At 38.0% G+C, this 20,630-nt stretch overlaps 1 protein-coding gene across 1 annotated transcript in view; it reads left to right on the top strand.

The window, feature by feature from the left end:
- MPDZ (multiple PDZ domain crumbs cell polarity complex component) overlaps positions 1-20,630 on the top strand; it is a 170,639-nt gene that overhangs the window by 107,251 nt on the left and 42,758 nt on the right. The window contains 3 exon segments of the mRNA XM_007465638.1: positions 6,175-6,373; positions 12,503-12,607; positions 16,412-16,504. Coding sequence (XP_007465700.1) covers positions 6,175-6,373; positions 12,503-12,607; positions 16,412-16,504 — 397 coding nt within the window.

The raw sequence follows: 20,630 nt of genomic DNA, 5'->3' as shown, positions 1-20,630 counted from the left end.
CGGAAGAGCCAAGGCAGAGAACTGTGTAACATCACTGAAGTTTGTTTGGTGTGGGTGAAGTGTGGCATAATGGCGGGCAAAGGAAGAGTTGAAGCTGAAGGAATGGTAGGTGGGAGACAGCTGCCGGGCGAGTTCTTCGTATACAGGACACAGGACCTCCCTCAGGACACCCCCTGCCTTAAGCGCCAGTGGCCAGTGGGAGCTAAGGGTAGAGGGGTGACGTGACCAGATGTGTGTTTTACAATCATTCTGGCACAGGTGGGTGAATTAGCTCGGAAGCAGCTGGGAGGCTGCTGTAAGAGCTGGGGTTGGAGTACATCTGATTTTACAGTCTGACCCTGTGGATTGCTCACCAGTGCTTAGTTTGCTGAAAGAATGTTGAATTTTGTGAAATCTTTTCTTTCATCTGTTGAGACAGTCATATGGATTTTTTTGTTTTTTCTGTTATGACGTCAGGATATATCCTTTTTTTAGTGTAGTACAAGATACATAACATGCAATTGATCACTTTAACCATTTTTAAGTGTATATTTCTGTGGCATTAAGTACATGTGCAACCATCACCACCATCCATCTCCAGAATTTCATCTTCCCTGAGCGAAACTGTACCCATTAATCACTAACTCCTCATTCCCTCCTCTCCCCTATCTCCTGGCATCCTCCCCATTCTCCTCTCTGTCTATAAATTTTGACTACTCTGGGTACCTTATGTAAATGGAATCGTATGGTATTTGTCCCTTATTTGTCCCTGGCTTATTTCGTAATGTCTTCAAGGTTCATCCATGTTGCAACGTGTCAGAATTTCCTTCCTTATTAATAAAAGGCTGAATAATATTCGTGTGTGTGTGTGTTTACGCCAAATTTCATTTATCCACTCATCTGTCGTTGGAAATTTCAGTTGCTCCTACTTTAGACGTTGAGTTTTGATTTTAAAAAATATACCAAAATGATTAGGATTTTGGAAAAGAAAAAGAGTGGAAGGTGAAGTGTCCTTGCTTTCATATCCAGAAATCCATTTATACCTCAGTAGTTTGATTTTAACATTAAAATATAAAAGAACTCTTTAATTTGCTTTGTGAGACTAAACCACTTACTTGTGTGAAATTATAACACCATTAGTTTACCAACCAAACTGTAATATAAAAGTGTTAACGTATATATGTAATATATATCTTTTAGTTTTACTTTTCTGCTTAGTTTCCATTATTTGAATAATGTACATACCCAAAATGCTTATAGGGCTTTGTCCTTAGCTGTTTGATTTCCTGGGACGCAGTGGAGTTCCTCTGGCATCTTGGAGTGCAAATTCTCTATGCGAAAGCGAGAATATTTCTCTCTTATCTCATTTGACAGGAGATTTCAATATTCTACAATGCCCAGAGTAACTAGATGTAAAGGAATAATGAAAAAGCCTATTTTAAAAATCTCAGTAGAACATTAAAACAGTTTAATTAAAGCATTCATTTAAGCTTTTAATGTAGGAAGGTGTTGCCTTTACAACTTGAAGTAACAAGAAGTGTGGTCTCATTTAGAATATCTGATTGAGACTGGCTTTGTGCTGGTAGGAGAGTGTGTCATGAAAGGGTCTATCACTGAACACATTTTCATAGAATAGGTCTCTTCTTTATGTGAACCTGTTTGCAATTTTCACTTTCTGGGTAATTTGTTTCTTTCCTAGTTATAATCAGAAGAAATTATTAATAAATGATAGGCTTCTCTAAAAGCTGTCATCATCCATTTGCTGTGATTTTAAGAATAACCTGGGTTTTTTAAACTTTGTTAAATTTAGTGGGGGGGATGTTATGTGCAGATATGCACAGTTATGTACATATGCATATAGTGACCTTTGAAAAATTTAATCTTGATTACTTTTGATAGGTCTGTGGTACATTGGCTAATTATGTTGTACTAGGTCTTGAAGGTAAAAAAGTAAGAAGGAAAGGAAGGTGTTACCTTTCCTTCACTGATGAGGTACAGAAACATACTCAGGAATTTCTCTGGAACCAGGCCTCAAACCTGAGTCTGTCTCTGGTTTTCACAAACCATACAAGGCACGTGAGTCCTTGAGTCACTCAGAGCTGCAGTGGCATTGCTGTAATAACAAGCTTCATTTTGAAGCTGAATTATGATTTGCATTAAGGCATTAGAAAGCAATGTAGCTTTGGATTGGAGATGTCTTTTAAATACATTCTGTAAGTTTTCTTCTGTACTTGACTGAGCACTTTGAAAGGAGCACTACATGTGCTTTTCTCAAAAAATTCTTTAAACAACCCTGAAAGTGGACATTATCCCCATATTACAGATGAGTAAAATGCAGGCCATTGTGAGGTTAAGTCAGTTGCCCAAAGCCACACTGATTAGAAGTGCTGGAACTCAAATTTGGAACCAGTTTTTGGTTCTACAGTACATGGTTTGGGCTATCCTACTGTACCTCTTTTAGGAAAAAATTGAGAGATCTTATGAGTTACAACCAAAATCTAGTCAGTGGATATTACCTCGAAGTTATTGAAGCCCCAAAATGATCATTTGGTGAAAGGAAAGTACAACCTGAGCTAACTGATGGCAACCTCTTTGTTCATGTGGTTGACATGACCTGACAGCCTTAATAACTGGTAGAGTCATGAGTTAAATATGCTGTTAAGAATTAATTTAGAGGTCATGTTGACCATAGCTGGTGAAGACGTCGCATGTCTGTGGCTTGCTTTATTGCAGAATGCATGGTGCCAATGAGAACAAGATGATGGGTTAGATTCCCAGGATTGGCCACTGAGTTAAGTTGTGTTTTGTAGTCATACGTTTTGATTTTACTATAGTATAGTTGCCTGGTGGGTCTTGGTGGGAAAGATGGCAGCATCAGAGCAAACCAGCGTACCTGTGGAAACGTTTCAGAGCCAGCCTCTTTGCTCGTATGAAACCCACCTTGGATGAAGCAGCGTCTAAACTTGTTTTTTGGTTTTTTGGTACGCTCCTTAATAATAATGCACTTAAAAATCGTTTGTATGAATCTCAACGGAATCTTTTAACTACATTTGATTAATGGTTCATTCCTATCAGAAAATGGTAACTGGGAGCCTGGATGGCCCAAATCCAGGCATGAAATATCAGGCTGGAAACATATTGTAGTCAGGGTCGTTCTTTAAAAAATATTTGAAATATCATGTCTAATTTGGTATAAAGTTAATATTCAGAGAGAATTTCTTTCTTTTAAAAATATTATAAAAAACTACAAACAGATTATTGACTTCTCTCAAAGTTTTAATAAGAGAGTTATAGCTCTCCTTATACTGTTTAATTATATAATCTTGTTTTGGAAGGAACTTTTAGTACTTGGTTTTAAGTGAATTTATATTTTATGTAAAGTTTTCAATTTCAGTAGGTCTTATATTTTTGAAGGAATAGAGCTGAGGGTCGGGGGAGAACGGAGCATTAATTCAGATGGGTTTGTTGAGAATATTTTTCTGAGGAATTGATATTGAAGAATGAGAAGTTGTTAGCTGTGCAAGAGCTGAAGAAAGGGGGTGTCAGGCAAAGACTCTGAAAAGGGAGACTAGGTATATTTCTGAAAGAAGGCCATGTTGCTGGAACACGGTGGGGCCGTGGGGCAAGGAGGGCATAGCCCAAAGAAGGGTACACGTCGGGAGGGCCAGGCCAGGAATTCCATATAGACAGGGCCATGTAGGTATGTTGTATATTTGAACAATAGGAAACTGTTAAAGGATTGTTAGCAAAGGGAGTGATGTGATGTGGTTTGTCTTTTTTGAATGGTTGCTCTGTCTGCTATGAGAAGAATGCATTGGCAGGGACAACTTTGGAAGCCAGGAGCCCAGTTATGAGGCTGGTTCAAAAAATGAGGCAGGAGAAGTGCTGGCTTGGTCTAGCTGTAGTATGGATGTGGAGAAAGGTGAATGAATTCAAGATAAGTTTTGGGGATAGAAATGGTGGAACTTGGTGATGGGTTAAATATAGGTAGTGAGAGAGAGGCAGGAATCCAGAACAACTCCAACATTTCTGCTTTGAGTAATGGAGAGTAGTATGGTGGTACCATTACCAAAAAGGGGAGGACAAGTGGAGAAATAAGGGGAGATGGAGACTAGGGAATTCAATTTTATACTTACTAGGGTTGTATTTCTTATGAATCATTCAGGGACCATGTCAAGAGGGCAATCAAATATCCAAATCTGGAGCTCATTGAAGTTCAGATTTGGAAATAAAGTGGTAGTAGATTAATGTTTACGTCAGTTTAATTCAACTGACTACTGTATGTTCAGGCACTGTGATAGGCACTGCAGATAAGACTTGAATACAAGCTTCCTGATGTTAGGAATTCTGTTATGCTTTTTTATATCAAGCTGCCAGCATAGTACTTAGCACATAGTAAACATATAGTAAATATATACCAAATGAACAAATGATCTAGAAATAAGGTAATATCAGAGAGTTTCTTAGAGAACTAATTTTCCATTTATAGTCCTGCTCTTTATTCTTTCATATATGTAAGAGATGAACTATTATTATAAAATTGATTTGATACTGTTAAAATGTTCTCCCTGAGAGAGCTTTCTATGTAAGTGGCGACACATCACGTAGCCTAAGCTACATTCACTCCACAGTGTAGACCCTGTTTCATCTCTAATGTATTTAACATGGAGTGTCTTTAGGTATAATTTCACAAACATTTCTAAATTTACTTAAAAAATATTTTTGTTAGAAACTGATGCTTTCCTTTTGATTGTTTTTTTTACTGCTGAAAAAGTTACTCTTATTCTTTTATCTGTGAATCCATAGGGATTACTAAATTCAATTAAAATGAATTTGTAAGTCATGCTTTTTTTTTTTTTTTTTTTTTTTGCGGTACACGGGCTTCTCACTGTTGTGGCCTCTCCCGTTGCGGAGCACAGGCTCTGGACGCACAGGCTCAGTGGCCATGGCTTACGGGCCTAGCTGCTCTGCAGCATGTGGGATCTTCCTGGACCAGGGCACGAACCCTGCATAGGCAGGCGGACTCTCAACCACTGCGCCACCAGGGAAGCCCCGAACGTCATGTTTTTAAAAAAATTTTTATTTTATTGAAGTATAGTTGATTACAATGTTCTCTTACTTTCTGGTGTGCAGCAAAGGGATTCAGTTATACGTATATATAATAGCTTACATTTGCTAATCCCAGATTCCCAATCCATCCCTCCCCTACCCTGCCTCTCCCTTGGCAACCACAAGTCTGTTCTCCCTGTGAGTCTGTTTCTGTTTTATAAATAAGTTTATGTCATATTTTAGACTCCACATGTAAGTGATATCATATGGTATATTTGTCTTTCTCTGTCTGACTTACTTCACTTAGTATGATAGTCTCTAGGTCCACCCATGTTGCTGCAAATGGCATTATTTTGTTCTTTTTTATGTGTGAGTAATATTCCATTTGTGTGTGTGTGTGTGTGTGTGTGTGTGTGTATACCACATCTTTGTCCATTCATCTGTCAATGGATATTTACGTTGTTTTCATGTCTTGGCTATTGTAAATGGTGCCACTGTGTATTGTTAAGTGGGGTGTATGTATCTTTTTGAATTATAGTTTTTTTTCCAGATATATGCCCAGGAGTGGGATTGTTGGATCATATGGCAATTCTATTTTTGCTTTTTGAGGAACCTCCATACTGTTTTCCTTAGTGGCTGTACCAATTTACATTCCCACCAACAGTGTAGGAGGGTTTCCTTTTCTCCACACTCCGTCCAGCATTTGTTATCTGTAGACATTTTAATAATGGCCATTCTGTGACCGGTGTGAAGTGGTACCTCATTGTAGTTTTGATTTTCATTTCTCTAATAGTTAGTGATGTTGATGAGCATCTTTTCATGTGCCTCTTGGCCATCTGTATGTCTTCTTTGGAGAAATGTCTATTTAGGTCTTCTGCCCATTTTTTGATGGGGTGGTTTGTTTTTTTGTTATTAGTTATATGAGCTGTTTGTATATTTTGGAAATTAAGCCCTTGTCGATTGCATCATTTGCAAATATTTTCTCCCAGTCCGTAGGTTGTCTTTTAGTTTTGTTTATGGTTTCCTTTGCTGTGCAAAAGCTTATAAATTTGATTAGGTCCTATTTGTTTATTTTTGCTTTTGTTTCTATTGCCTTGGGAGACCATGAAAGTCATGCATTTAATGTGTATCCCTCCTTTACCATAGGAATGACAGTAAGTGCTAATAAAGATGGCTTGGGGATGATTGTTCGAAGCATTATTCATGGAGGTGCCATTAGTCGAGATGGTCGGATTGCTGTTGGGGACTGCATCTTGTCTATTAATGAAGAATCTACTATCAGTTTAACCAATACCCAGGCACGAGCCATGTTGAGAAGACATTCTCTCATTGGGCCAGACATAAAGTAAGTATCATTTGGATCCTATTTTGGCTTGGGAAATTCAGGAATTTCAATTCATTAATCAGAATTTTTTTCTCAGTACATACTTCGGTTTGATATACAAAAATTATTATATATTTATTTAATATAAATCACTGAAGAATTTGACTATTCCTGAGAAGTTATTGATTGTATTGATTGTAGTCTTTAGGACACTATATCTACAATCAATAACTTCTTAATACTCACAATACTGAAATACAGTTGACCCTTGAACAACACAGGTTTGAACTGCACAGGTCCAAATATACCCAGATCTTTGTCAGTAAATACACAGTCGGCTCTCTCTGGGTTTCACATCCTCAGGGGAAGCCAACCTTGGATCAAAATTTCCATCTGAGGTTGATTGAACCGTGGGTATAGAGGGCCAACTGTACTCTGCCATTTTATATGTAAGGGACTTGAGCATCCATGGAGTTTGGTATCCATGGGGGCCCCTGGAACCAATCCCCTGCAGATACCTAGGGACAGCTATACTTCAAAACAATGTTGCCTTCTATTTTTATTTTTAATTCTCCAGTGATTTCTGCAAAAATCTTAGATGTGAGAGATATGAAATCTCTTAATAGAGCAGGACAGTCCACTCTTAGGAACTTACAAAGAAGTTTGGATTGGCTTCAGTGGAGCAAATTGTGCACTACCTAACGATCTGTATGAATCCTCCAAGTCAGCCAGTTCTGTAAGGGCTAAGCATGGTAAAGATCGTACAGAACAGTGTCAGTCTGACCCATAATTTATCCTTTGTTGAACTGCCTCATGATATAAGAGAATTCACCAAAATGTTGATATGGTCTGATGGTAGGTCATATAGGCTATTTTGTCAGGAAGTGTTTAAATGTCTCATCATCCCATAATGTACTAAAAGCATGTCATATATGTGGTTTGTTTTTTAAGTCACTAGACATTTCTTGAGCCAGCATAAAAATCAGTTAATAACTTTATTGTCAGACCTCAACAATGTAAAAGCGTTCCTTTTTTTCCTCTAGCATTAATAATTGAATATTTGCATAATAAGAGATAAAATAGTAAAATAAGAGTTCAGGGAAAGATTGTTTACTTTAAATTGATGTGATGAATACTAGTATGGGAGACTTTTTTTGTATTAATATTATCTAACTGACTGAATTCTGCATTATTCTTCTGCAAAATACATATCAGTAGAGCTTAGATAAGAAAACTGTATTTACAACCTGTTTCTCATTTTTCTATCAATAAAAAGCAGAAAAATATATGCTGTTTAGAGTGCATTCTGCTGTCTTATAAAAAGGAGGTTTTATTTTTAGGGCAGAATTTCACTCACGGGCTTTCATATTTTTGCCTGCCTTTTTGACTTTTATTTTATAATGAAACAGATCATCAGATCATGTGACGGTTCCATAATTATCTTATTAATCATGCAAGTACAAGCAAAGATCATTAAAAATGTCAGTGCCTCTACAATAGATAAAAAGAGAAACGTTAAGTGCTTTCCTCACCACTTGCAGGCTAGTGTCCATTCATTTTGCTTCAAAGATGAATGGTAAGGATCTACATGGAGACTCTTTACTGCCGGGGTTTTGGCTTATGTAGTTTTGAGGTACTATAAAATACAGATGGTCTCGTAAGTGATCACTTGATTTATTGTGTGATAATGCACGTCTTATGTCGTGAGCCCTGATGCAGGTCTCCTGTCCACTTTTTGGCACTGAGCACCAGAATCGGTGCTTGGTTTTAACCTTACCTCGCCGTTCTAATGTACTGCAGATCTTAAAAAGTGGCCCCAAAATAAGATCATTGTGACATTGATTTAGCGTAAGTCATGTACCTAGTCAACTCTAGAAAAGGTGTCAGGTACATTTTCAGGCTACAAAGCCTTGTTCTCCTTTCCTGTTTTGTGGGGGGTTTTTTTGGAGGGGGTTGTTTTGATTTGTTTTGTTGTTTGTTTTCCCACCCTCTGATTTAGCAGCAGCATACAGCAGCTTTATTAAGACTGTGAAGAGTATCTAGAGAGCTAGTTTCATAAAAAATTGATTTAGGATTCCAGGAAGCAAAATGTAATGTAGTATCTTACATTAAAAAGAGAAAATAAGAAAAATCCTACAACCTTCCCTCCTCTGGAAATCAGTCAGTCAGTCAGTCTCTTTCTCACATGCATGCATACACACACTCACAAACACACCCACAAATTACATTGATTTCTCCTCAGGTATCCTATTAAAGCTGTGATTAGGATGGCTATAGTTTTGACTCATTGGGTAAATGATAAAAAGACATGAGAATCATAGAGTCCTTTTTTAGAAAAATTGTGTCAAGTGGTAAAACAGATAGCCATTTAGATTGACCAGGGCTGAGCAGTGTGTTCGATGCATTTTGCATGGTGTTTTTGGCCATTTCTCCTCCCTGTCACTTGCCTTCATGAAGCAAAAGTTTTAAAATTACCTTGAAAACTCTGTGGGTAATCCTTCTAAATGGAAAGTCTAGTCCTTCCATTACTCTGCATGGAACCGTAATGTTAAGTGCTAGTTAAGTGTTGTGGTCATTGCTTTAATCTAGGCTCCATCCATGTCTCTTCCTTCCTCTTGATTTCTTGTTAGGAAGCTAGCTTAATCTGGGCTGGTGGTGGAGGAATGTATTGCAGGGACTTAAAAAAAGGGACTCTAATTGGTTCAGTTATATAACTGATTGGTTTTAGGAAAAGCATTGCTTATTGAGACAACATACTGGCTTCTTTTTTGCCGCTTACAAGAGATGACTAGGAACTTTGTGTATGCGTGTTCGTGCGTGCCTGGGTAGATAATTTGAGTTTCAAGAGTTCAGGAACAGCCAGTGTAAGTTCCAGGTTTCATTATTTTCTATGGAAAACCAGATGTGAAGCCTCACCAGAATGCATTCTGTCTCACTTCACACTCCACCTTGCCAAGAGTGCTTATATTTCTGTAATAATAGCCAGGGTTTTGCGCTTAGCAGCAGCTGCTTGTAACATCTGCCAGATAATTACCGAGCTGAATCAGAATTCACCTGCCTTTACCTAAAGTGTGGGATGAATTCCTGATCAAGGAATAAAAGATTGATTGCAGTTACATTTTTCTATGCTTGTTAATAATCACTGCTATAGACACCAGTAAAGAGCAGATGCTTTTCTGGGGGAGGTGTTGATAGGAGGGAGGTGGAAAGGGGAAAAAACAACCAGGAGGGGACCCACTTTTAACTACATATATATGCATCTCACATTCAGCACAAGACACTGACATTTGTTAACACCATTGTAAAAAGATGCTGCGGTGTATGCTTCACATTCTAGATTCTCTGCAGCACCTGCTGACGATCGAGCCCCCTTTTATGTGTGAGTAGTGGTGATTCAAAAGCTCATTATGGCTGCGTGTTACAGCTTGTCTGTGAAACCTCTTCATGCTTTTGTAACATCCCGATGTGGGGATAGACCCAGACAGAGATTCAGTGTATATACATTTTGGCTTTTTTTTTTTCTCCTTTATGTAAGAACGTACTTTCCAACAGAGCTATGAGATGGTTACATTTTCACATTGTGCTGGTGATTGTGAACTCATTTTAAAATCACATTTTCCTACTACTAAGCTTTCCAGCTGTTTTTTCAGGGAGTGATCCTGTCTGCATATGCAGACGCAACCTCTGGATTAATAGCTGTGTCACATTTCAACGTCACTAATGCTATTCTTTTTCTTCCACTCCACATGTAACCTAAGGTTAGTTTGCCTTTAAGAATTTTTAATACAACTCTCAAATAAGCAGTTTCAGTGTGTTTATGCAGTTCATAATGTAGTTTGGTGTTCTTGGTTGGTGTCTGGAGGTTTTGTGTGGCCGTGTAACCAGGCATGTGTTATAATTGTTCTGCATGGGCTAATGCATTGTGGGATGCTTGTTCTGATGGCCTTGCTGTCTGTGTTGGGCTAAATATTTATGAAAACTGCTTTCTTTCCTCTTTCTCACTGCTCTAAAATATAAGAAAAATACTTGTAAAGCTCCTCCTCCCCCACCTTTTGGTAAAGGGTAAACATCTTTGAATAAATATAGAGGAGAATTCATTTTCAACAGTGTTTGGGATAGAAACAGCTTTTCCTTCTCAAACCAATTAAAAAATTAAATACTTTTAACTGATTATTCTTATTTTGCCTGTTGTGTTCTAGCTTTTTCTCCTCACCTCTTCCTGGCTTTTTTTCTTAAGGTATTATTTAGGTGAGTTTTAACTTTACTGAACCTTCAGAAATAATACCAGTTTTCTTGAATAGGCTTTTCAGGTTTTATGTTTTATTTTTCTTTGTGTAAAGGCAGTCAGTCTTCTTCCCCAACCTAACGTGTTAAACATTTTTGACTCATTATTTTTGAAGGGATAAATGCAAATTTGCTATTCAGTATACTTTTGTAACACTATAGAGAAGGTGTTTTTATAGATGAATAAATACAGTAGCGCCAGAATTAAAATGCAGCTCTCTCACCCAGCCTAGTCCTAAATCCGCTGAAACTGTTTTTTACGTCCGTTTGATCCTTGAGGTAAAAGTGTCACAAAGTGTCGTAAGGGTCCACGGCTTATGCCAGAATGATCAGGTGTGGCCAGGCTGGCTGACACTCTGTTAGAGCACTGTGTTATGTTTGTATTGTGCTTCTTGGCTTACAGTAATCTCATAAAAAGTGACATCCTTTTTGTGATTGAGGATATGGAGATTCACTGGTGGTGATTTACCCTACCAGAACACTCCGGAGAAGCAGCAGAACTGTGTCCTCTGACTCTAAACCTAAGCGACCTCACAGAGTGAATGCTTTTTATGGAAATCACCAGTGTGTCTGAAATTATATATCTTCCTCACTCAATAAATTATGCCATTGGTATAATTCTTATTTTATTATAACATGAAAGACAATCCTTTTTCTTTGCCCTTTAGTGCTAGGGTTTTTTTGTTTTTTTTTTGCGGTACACAGGCCTCTCACTGCTGTGGCCTCTCCCGTTGCGGAGCACAGGCTCAGCGGCCATGGCTCACGGGCCCAGCCGCTCTGCGGCATGTGGGATCTTCCCAGACCGGGGCACGAACCCACGTCCCCTGCATCGGCAGGCGGACTCTCAACCACTGTGCCACCAGGGAAGCCCAGTGCTAGGGTTTTGATACTTATTGTCTTCATGGGTAATCTATGGTTAGCCAGTTTAATAGTCTTCATGATTTTTGTGAAGACTTTTTTAATAGTCTTTTTGATTTTTGATACATACTTTTGTGTCTTTGCACAAATATCCTGAACCGACTTCAAATGCATTCTTTCTCTTGCCTTACTATTCATTAATTTGAGGATCTCGGAACAGACTACTTAAGCAAGTCAATCAATTGTGTAGCCTGATAGGACAGCAGTAAACTTAAATTTTCAAATGTCAGTTTCTAAGCATTATAGCTGTAATAAACATCTTGCTCTGCGCCTTCCACATTATAGGGATTCAGCCAGCACTTGTTGAATTAGTAAGAGACCATTCAGGTGTACACAGTAGGCTTTTCTGTGAAACCAAAATGAACATATAAGAAGTTGCTACAAATTAGTAACACAGTCTTTCCATAAACTTATAATGGTTTAACTTCAGACTTGAGAGTTAATAATTTAATAAAGCTAGAATATGATTATTGATAATGCTTGTTAATGTCCGAAATTAATTGTGTATTATGGGAGAATGTAAAGTAATTTGGTATACCCAATGTTTTAATAGAGTTCACCTCATTTGTTTCTGCTAAGGAACCCAAAAATCTTTGGACAAAATAATTATTTTTCTAAGGATTTATAGATTTCTTTAATTTCAAAAAATTCCTGTTAGTGTTCTCATCTGGAAATAGATATTATGCTATTTTCCTCCCCCATATAATTATTGGTAAACACATAGTTTATCAGCAGTGTTTAAAATTTTAATTTCTGTTGTTATTCTTGCCTATAGGATACTTTATCCTTTTGAAGTTTGGATTTTCTACTGAGTTAAGCCAATTTAAATGAGTTCTGTGAAAAAGTAGAGGTGAAGGGACAATATAATTTTATTTTATATTTTGGAAGATTCCCCTAACAGGCAAAACTTTGCTTCCCTTTGCTTTCATGGATTGTGTCTTGTTCCAGAATTACTTATGTGCCTGCAGAACATTTAGAAGACTTCAAAATAAGTTTGGGACAACAATCTGGAGGAATAATGGCACTGGATATTTTTTCTTCCTACACTGGCAGGTAAGTGAAACTGTAAATCTGCTGCAGTGAATGAATGATACAGCAAGTTATAAAGAAGAGTTTTGAATCCAGAGTCAGAGAGTAGTAGAAATGAAAAAGAATGAATTCCTTTTCTCTCTTTCAAGATTTTAAAAAATATTCAGCCCTTTCCCCCATATTACTTAAGGAGTGATCATATATTGTGGAAAATTTGGAAAAAACTGTGAAAAATCAAATCAAGAAATTAAAACATCTTTAGTTGTACCACTCAATATAGCACTTTCAACATACTGAGTTTTGGGAATTTACCCCAGATATGAGTATGATTTCATGAACTCCCTGGAACCTACAATTTGTATGGTATTGTATCACTTTTCCTCTTTCAAAAGCAAACATTTTCAGAAATTTTATTTATTTCTTTATTAACGTACATACAGATTCAGAAACATTTTCAATGGTTATGTTTTTACTGTTTTGGAGAACATTGAGCTGAATGTCTTTGTATATATGCATGTTAGGAAATAGTGTATATGGCTTTTTAAAGCCTTTTGATATGCAGTGTATTAAGAACCTTTAAATAATACAGGAGAAGTAGTCCCCCCCACCCCCCCATTAGGAAAGGCAGAAACTAGGTTTTGATGATGCTGCTGAGTTCAGCACAGGGAGAGAAATAATGTCATACTGCTTTTCTGGGAAGAATGAACCATTTTACACTTCCAGCTGTGGGCCTGTTATTTTTCAGTTGCATTAGCAACTGAGTAACAGATTTCTCTTTAAGCATGCTGTAGAGAAAAATGGCTTTGCAAACATTCTGAGGTTTGCTCACAAAATTTCTAACATCCCAGGGCACGCTGGTGTCCAGTGACTTTGCAGGCATCACGATATCACATTGCTCTTCCCTTTACAAATTGCACATGGCTGCAGCTATCCAGAAAGTGTCAGGGAAGGAAAGGTGTGTTATGTGTTTAATAAAAGCAAAGAATGTCATGGCCGTTAGGGCCTCTTGAATTTTATAGGAAAAGGAATATTCATTCCACCCTGTACAAAACTCAGCCATACTCCTGTCTAGAATTTCCATCTCGGGGTTAATGACATGAATTGATTACAGCTATCTGGTACTTCCTATTAAAGTGGTAAAATCAGTAATTCCAGCGTCCTCTGAAATATCATTTCAGATGGCTTAATTAAAGAATATGCCAAGATAACATGGTATTCTTACTAAGTTCTGAGGCCTTAAAAGCACTCAAAAATTTACTATTAGAGCAAAAGAGCCACACAGAAAGGAGAAGGGCCTGAATTGTACAATGCTGTGACTAGCTGCTTCCCTGCAGAAAAAGTATATTTGCTTTTAATATAAGGGTGCTCAAAACAAAATGGTCTTCGTCCTACACAGGAGGAATCTGCACCAGAGAGGTTAAGTTACTTGCCCAAGTTTCATAGCTAATAAGTGGCAGAGTCAGATGCAGGCAGAGTCAGGCTCCATGTTCTTAACCATTGGATCCAAAAAAGAATTGCACAAGCCCAGTATAAAAATATGGGGCAGCATAGCATGGCGGTTGAGAGTTCAGGTTTTGTAATAAGATGGCCTCAATTCAGGTCTCACCTCTGCTCCTTCACTGTGTGACTTTGTGCCAATTCCTGGCACCTTAATGCACATGAAAGAGAGTTATTATAGTTGACAGAAATTTCGTTGATATTCAATAGCAAACACGAGTGCAAAATTCATTCTTGCTGAGTGAGTGCTGGGGAACAGAACCGATCCATTCTGCTCTTTGGAGCACATGATCCAAGACCCATAAACCCCAGCCTAAGATGGATAAAGAATAATCAGCACATTTACAGGAGCATATCTGGGTTAGTGAAATGATTTGAGATTGGAGAATCATTTGAAGAGAATGGGGTTTTTGTATTAGAAGACTCAGGATATTCATCATCTTATAGCTCAAAGGGCAGGAGCATGTGATGTAATGTGTGTGCTTGGGTCTGAGCAGCTCCCGCAGCTTGGGCTTTAGGGGTAAGAACTGAATATTTTAGGTACTCTTTCAAAGTTCTCATTCCTGTCTATGTTCCTTACCTGCTTTTTCTATCATATTCTCTCCAGTGGTGTTTCCAGAGGGTTAGGCCTTGTATCTGCCTTGCATCTTACGAATTGAGCTTCACTCAGACTAGTTCTCAGTCAGCTTCTTAACATCGTTTTGAAAATCCTTCTTTGGATCCTTTCTCAACCATCGTGTCCCACTGTCGGGCTTAGGCTCTGGGGACCCCAGCCTCATTTAGAGTCTCCTTTCTCAGTTTACACAGAGGGGGAATTTAGTCACACAACCGATGGGTAGGAACCACAGGCAGGTGGATTTCCTTTTAACAGATGAAAAACAAAAATCTAACATTCAGGTCAGAGAAAGAATGGGACGTTCAGGGAGAGCCTGGACAAATTGTTGGGCAGAAGTGTTGGAAAACATTCAAACACAGTCGGATTATTGGATTAGATGACTTCTGATCTCAAAGTCTGAAGATGATATAATTTGACAGAATTATATCTGCTGGGATATACTACTGTGTATCACTAAGGTGTATTTTCATGTTCATGCTGAGTAGAATCAAATTCATTATTCCTGTCAGGGGAGAATGGATATAATCTGAACATATACTGTCTTGAGATTTTTTCAGTTTCTATAAAAATCAACTGCAAACATTTATTGAATTAGAGTTTTTAAAGCCTTCTCTATTTTCAAAAGAATATGTGGGCATATTTCTTTAGAAATCCATTTTTTACTAACAGAGTAAGGCCACACCGTAATTGATTTAACCATTCTCTATGGCCCTTACAATGCCATTTGTTGATGCAAAGTGTTCCTTTGGGAAAACGAAATGTTTCTTGACAAGGTTATTATTTTATGGTTTTATTTATAGTCAGTTAACAGATTGGACACATTTTGCTGTATGCCTGGCATTTGGCAAAATCTGAATTCCTACAGAAATTGAAAACTGACCTTGAACACAAGCGTACTGCAAACTGCTTCCTGTAAGGAGAATTCTGTGTCTGGCTCCTTTGGATGGGCTGAGCTGGACCATAAGCATTTTCCATCTGTCTTCAAAAGTTGAAGGGAAAGCATTGGTCCATCCTGAGGAAGCAGAGATGCTACATTCCTGGTGTACTTGATGATAAGCTCTTTCAGGCCAGGGATCGATCAGGGCTTTGCAAGCTTATAACCCACATGGTGCTTCTTTCTTGTGCACGGTCAGCATTTAAGAAATAACTTGTTGGGCTTCCCTGGTGGCGCAGTGGTTGAGAGTCCGCCTGCCGATGCAGGGGATGTGCGTTCGTGCCCCGGTCCAGGAGGATCCCACATGCCGTGGAGCGGCTGGGCCCGTGGGCCATGGCCTCTGAGCCTGCGCGTCCGGGGCCTGTGCTCCGCAACGGGAGAGGCCACAACGGTGAGAGGCCCACGTACCACAAAAAAACAAAACAAAACTTGTTGAATAGTTTTCTTTAAAATTCTGGCATTTTCCCTTTCTTTTCATGCCTTTCCTTTCTTCGTCTATGTTTCATTAGGAAAGAGACAGACTAGACAAGATTCTTTGTGTTCTGCTGTATCTCCAGACTCAGTTATAGTAGATTGATTCTACTATAAGGCTTTTATGTAAAATAAAATATGGGTTTTATTTTTCCCCTTAATGTAAATTATTATCTACTTATTAGTTAAGTATGGTGAAAATGTAAAGCAGTTCTTCATTTTTAGCCAAACCAACAATAAAGTACATACAAGACAACCTTGCATGGCTTTACTAGGATTTGGGAGTACTCACTGTGTAACTCTTTAACAGAGACATTCCAGAGCTACCAGAGCGAGAGGAAGGAGAGGGGGAAGAAAGTGAACTTCAAAATGCAACATACAGCAGTTGGAATCAATCCAGGCGGTAAGAACTATTTCTGTCTTCCACGTACTCGGTGTTTAAAGATAGGGAGCGGTGGTTTCAAGTATTGGATTACAACTTGCTACTGTGACTTTGAGCAAGTAGCTTAATATCCCTTACCCTCCATTTCTACATGGGCACAGTGGAGAAGATAATTTGTATCACACAGTTAAAACTAACATGTATTTGAGGATTTGACACATAGTAGGGACTAAATAAACTAGAGAAAATTAGGCATAGGTAGTTGGAATATTTTTTGTAGAGTTGATCTTAGGTAAACCACCAGATGTTAACTTGAAATTTTTCTAGCATTTGTAGAAACTAGATATTCAAGCATATATATTCAAAATGTGTGTGTAGGCATCTTATCATAGGCTGCAGTTATTCTAACCCATGCTCTTTCGAGAACGAATCTCATATATAATAGAAAAGACGACTTCCCTAAATCTGCTCGGATATACTACTGTGTATCACCAAGGTGTATTTTCATGTTCATGCTAAGTAGAATCAGATTCAGTCTAATAGGAATTTTTTGAATCCTGATTATGGACCCAGTTGAGAGGCAGGTGATTTTGTGAAAAACAGGGAGGTATAAGGCATAAATACTGCCTTTAAGGAAGCTATCATGCATTTGGGGAGGCAAGATATAGAGACACACAAAGTAATTAAAGAAAAATGTAAGGTATTGTGCATTAAGTGTAAAATATAAGTAATCGTTGGGTACTTTCTCTAAACAGATCTAAAAGTGACCATCACAAAGGTGCCTTTTACATAGTAAATACTTAATATTTGTTCTACAATGAATAAATAAAATTCTCGAGAGAGAAAAATTTCTACTCTGCAGATGTGTAGTACAGTATGATGAGTTTCCTTGCTCACCAGTGAGCTTGAGGCTACAGCCATCACATGTAAGCATTCTCTAGGTCAAATCCTGTTCAAAGTATAGGAAACCTTTTATGTTGCTTTCACAAAAGACAGTAAGCATTTTCAGTCATCTAAAATGACTTTTTGATTTGAATTTTTTAAAAACTGTTTAGACTGCTTAGAGAAATTAAGGTCTTTCTACATTATTACGCACATTGAGAATATAAGTGGTAGATCTGTGGCAGAAAAAATATTATAAGATACTAAGTTTCTTGTTTATTTGAAGAAAGAGGCAGAAGTAAGTTAGATAGAATTATAAATATTAGATGAAATTATATATCTATCTTTATGTATATATACACACAGTGGAATGTTACTACTCAGCCATAAAAATAATGAAATTCTGCCATTTGCAGCAACATGGATGGACCTAGAGAATATTATGCTTAGTGAAATAAATCAGATAGAGAAAGACAAATGCTGTATTATATCACTTATATGTGGGATCTAAAAAATAAGACAAACAAATGTATATGCAAAACAGAAACAGGCTAACAGATATAGAAAACAAACTAGTGGTTACCAAAGGGGAGAGGGAAGGCTGCAGGGACAAATTAGGGGTAAGAGATTAAGAGATATAAACTACTATGTATAAAATAGATAAGCAACAAGGATATACTGTATAGCACAGGGAACTATAGCCATTATCTTGTAATAACTTTTAATGGAGTATAATCTGTAAAGATACTGAATCACTATGCTGTACCCCTGACATTAATATATGTTAAAGCAACTGTACTTGACTTAAGAAACATTTTTGAAATAATAATTAAATTTTTAATTTAAAAATAAAAATAAATAATAGAACCTTTTAAATTTGGGGGAGAATTCAATATCATAATGCATGTAAAGTCCTTAGTGCAGTGCCCAGTACAGAGTGAGCACTCAGTCAGTGTCGGTGTTATCAGCATCTTCATTATCATTACTCATAACAACGAAAATAAAGCGTTGAACACAGGAATCATTATGAAATTTTCTTACGAGAAGGGTGTAACTTATGGACCAGAAGATTTTTATACTTTTTTTTTTTTTTTTTTTTTTTTTTTTTTTTTTTTTTTTTTTTTTTTTTTTTTTGCAGTACGCGGGCCTCTCACTGTTGCGGCCTCTCCCATTTGCGGAGCACAGGCTCCGGACGCGCAGGCCCAGCGGCCATGGCTCACGGGCCCAGCCGCTCCGCGGCATGTGGGATCTTCCCGAAACGGGGCACGAACCCGCGTCTCCTGCATCGGCAGGCGGACTCTCAAGCACTGCGCCACCAGGGAAGCCCAGAAGATTTTTATACTTTTATCCTCGATTTTAGCCTTCACGTCCGCCTAAGAGGTGTCTCTAAAGGCAGTAACTAATTTACAGAGAGGATGTGTCTGCTCCCATAAATCGTAAAGAAGATACTCTGCCCTCCCTAACCTACGTAGAAGCACTAAGGTATTTTGGGGGGAAAGTTCATAGAAGTTCATGAGGAAGCTTACCAAAATAGCCAGAGCTTTTAGTAAATGAGGAACAAGTGTTATGAATATGCTTTACAACATTGGAAACCTGCTAGGACATTTTTTCATGCAGTCAAGAAAAATTTACTTTGTGTGGAAATAGAGAATACTTTTTAGCAAAGCATAAATTTTAAGATTGTAAATAATCTGTGTTACACTTTTGTGTGATTTTCATGTACAGGATTGTATCATACTGTATGTATCATTTTCCAGCTTACTTTTCTCTCAAACCAATGTCTTGGAGATCTATCATGTTGATACTTAAATATCTAATTCATTCAGTTTATTTGTTGCAGTGCATTTCATATATGAATATACCACAGTTTATTCTCATTGATGTTTGAGTAATTATTATTATAATAATTCTGTGTATCTTGTTTTCTTACATGTATGGATGAGAATTTATCTAGGTGTATATCCCAAAGTGGAATTGCTGGCTCATAGATTTAACTGTATTATTTACTAGAAGTTGTCAAATTGCTTTTTAAATTGACTATACCAATGTTTTACTTTTATTTCCAATATATAAGAGTTTCCTCTTCCCCACATCTTTGTTACCACATCATATGATCATTTAAAAACTGTTTTTGTCAACCTGATGGGTAGAAAATGGTAAGTTATCTTAGTAAACAGTGTATAGGTATAACAGGATTGAGGTGCTGGGGTACACATTTGCTCATTTGTCATATGAATTGAATATTATACCTTGTTGACATTACTTCAGTAATCGTAATTATAATAATCATAATAAGAGTAATCAGAGATTTATTGATTGCTTAGTATGTCCCAAAGCTTTGTGTTGCACGTTACGTGTATTCATGAACGTAATCCTCACCGGAGCACTCTGATGTCGAGACTCTTGTTGGATCCGTTTCCCAGCTGAGGAAAGCAAAAGAGAGACTAAAGAAGTTACAGAGGGTCACACAGTTGTTAAGGAGCCGAAGGGCAGGACTTGAGCCCAGGAGCTCTTGGTTCTAAGTTCAAGCAGCCTGGCCTCAGAGCTCTGTATTACCTTTGCTTTTCTGAATTTCACTCTTTTTTAAACCTGTGTTCCCCAGAAAGGCTGCCATTTTTCTGTAAAACCAGCTCTGCACATGTTCTGTAAAATTTTTCTTTTATAGGTCTCTTTTTTTTTCTTTCCACGGAATGTTTACCATGTTCTGCTCCGTGAATCCTGAGTCTGGTTCCTCAGTGCTGGGGTCCTTTTGGCAGCTCTGGCTTTGGTTATCTGCTCTGATGTTTTGAGGAGTTACAGCCTTTCCTCTGAGGAGTGGATCTGAAACCACTTTGCTGTCTGTGCCACATCCTGAGGAAGCACAAGGTGCTGGTACCCAAAGGCTGTTTAACCTCTCTCTGCCTCTTCCCTTTGTAAACTGGGGCTTCCTCATGGGAAGTATCCACCTCATGGGAGTGATTTGAGAATTAAATCAAAGTGTATGGAACTCACTTAGAGAACAACACTGAGCACATGATAAGCCTTTAGTAAGTATTTGCTGTGCTGCTCTTTTTCGTATTTGGGGAATCATAAGAGCCACTCTCTAGTTTACACCAACCACAAAGAGCCCTAGCAGACATTTTCTTTCATTCTTTCTTTTATTTATTTTTTTTTACATTTTTAAAAGAAGAGCTGGGCTTCCCTGGTGGCGCAGTGGTTGAGAGTCCGCCTGCCGATGCAGGGGACACGGGCTCGTGTCCCGGTCCGGGAAGATCCCACGTGCCGC

The sequence above is a fragment of the Lipotes vexillifer genome, unplaced genomic scaffold, assembly GCF_000442215.2.
Source record: "Lipotes vexillifer unplaced genomic scaffold, Lipotes_vexillifer_v1.1 scaffold31, whole genome shotgun sequence".
Taxonomy (NCBI): domain Eukaryota; kingdom Metazoa; phylum Chordata; class Mammalia; order Artiodactyla; family Lipotidae; genus Lipotes; species Lipotes vexillifer.
Note: the sequence above shows the minus strand (reverse complement) of the source record. Positions and strands in the feature narration are given on the sequence as shown.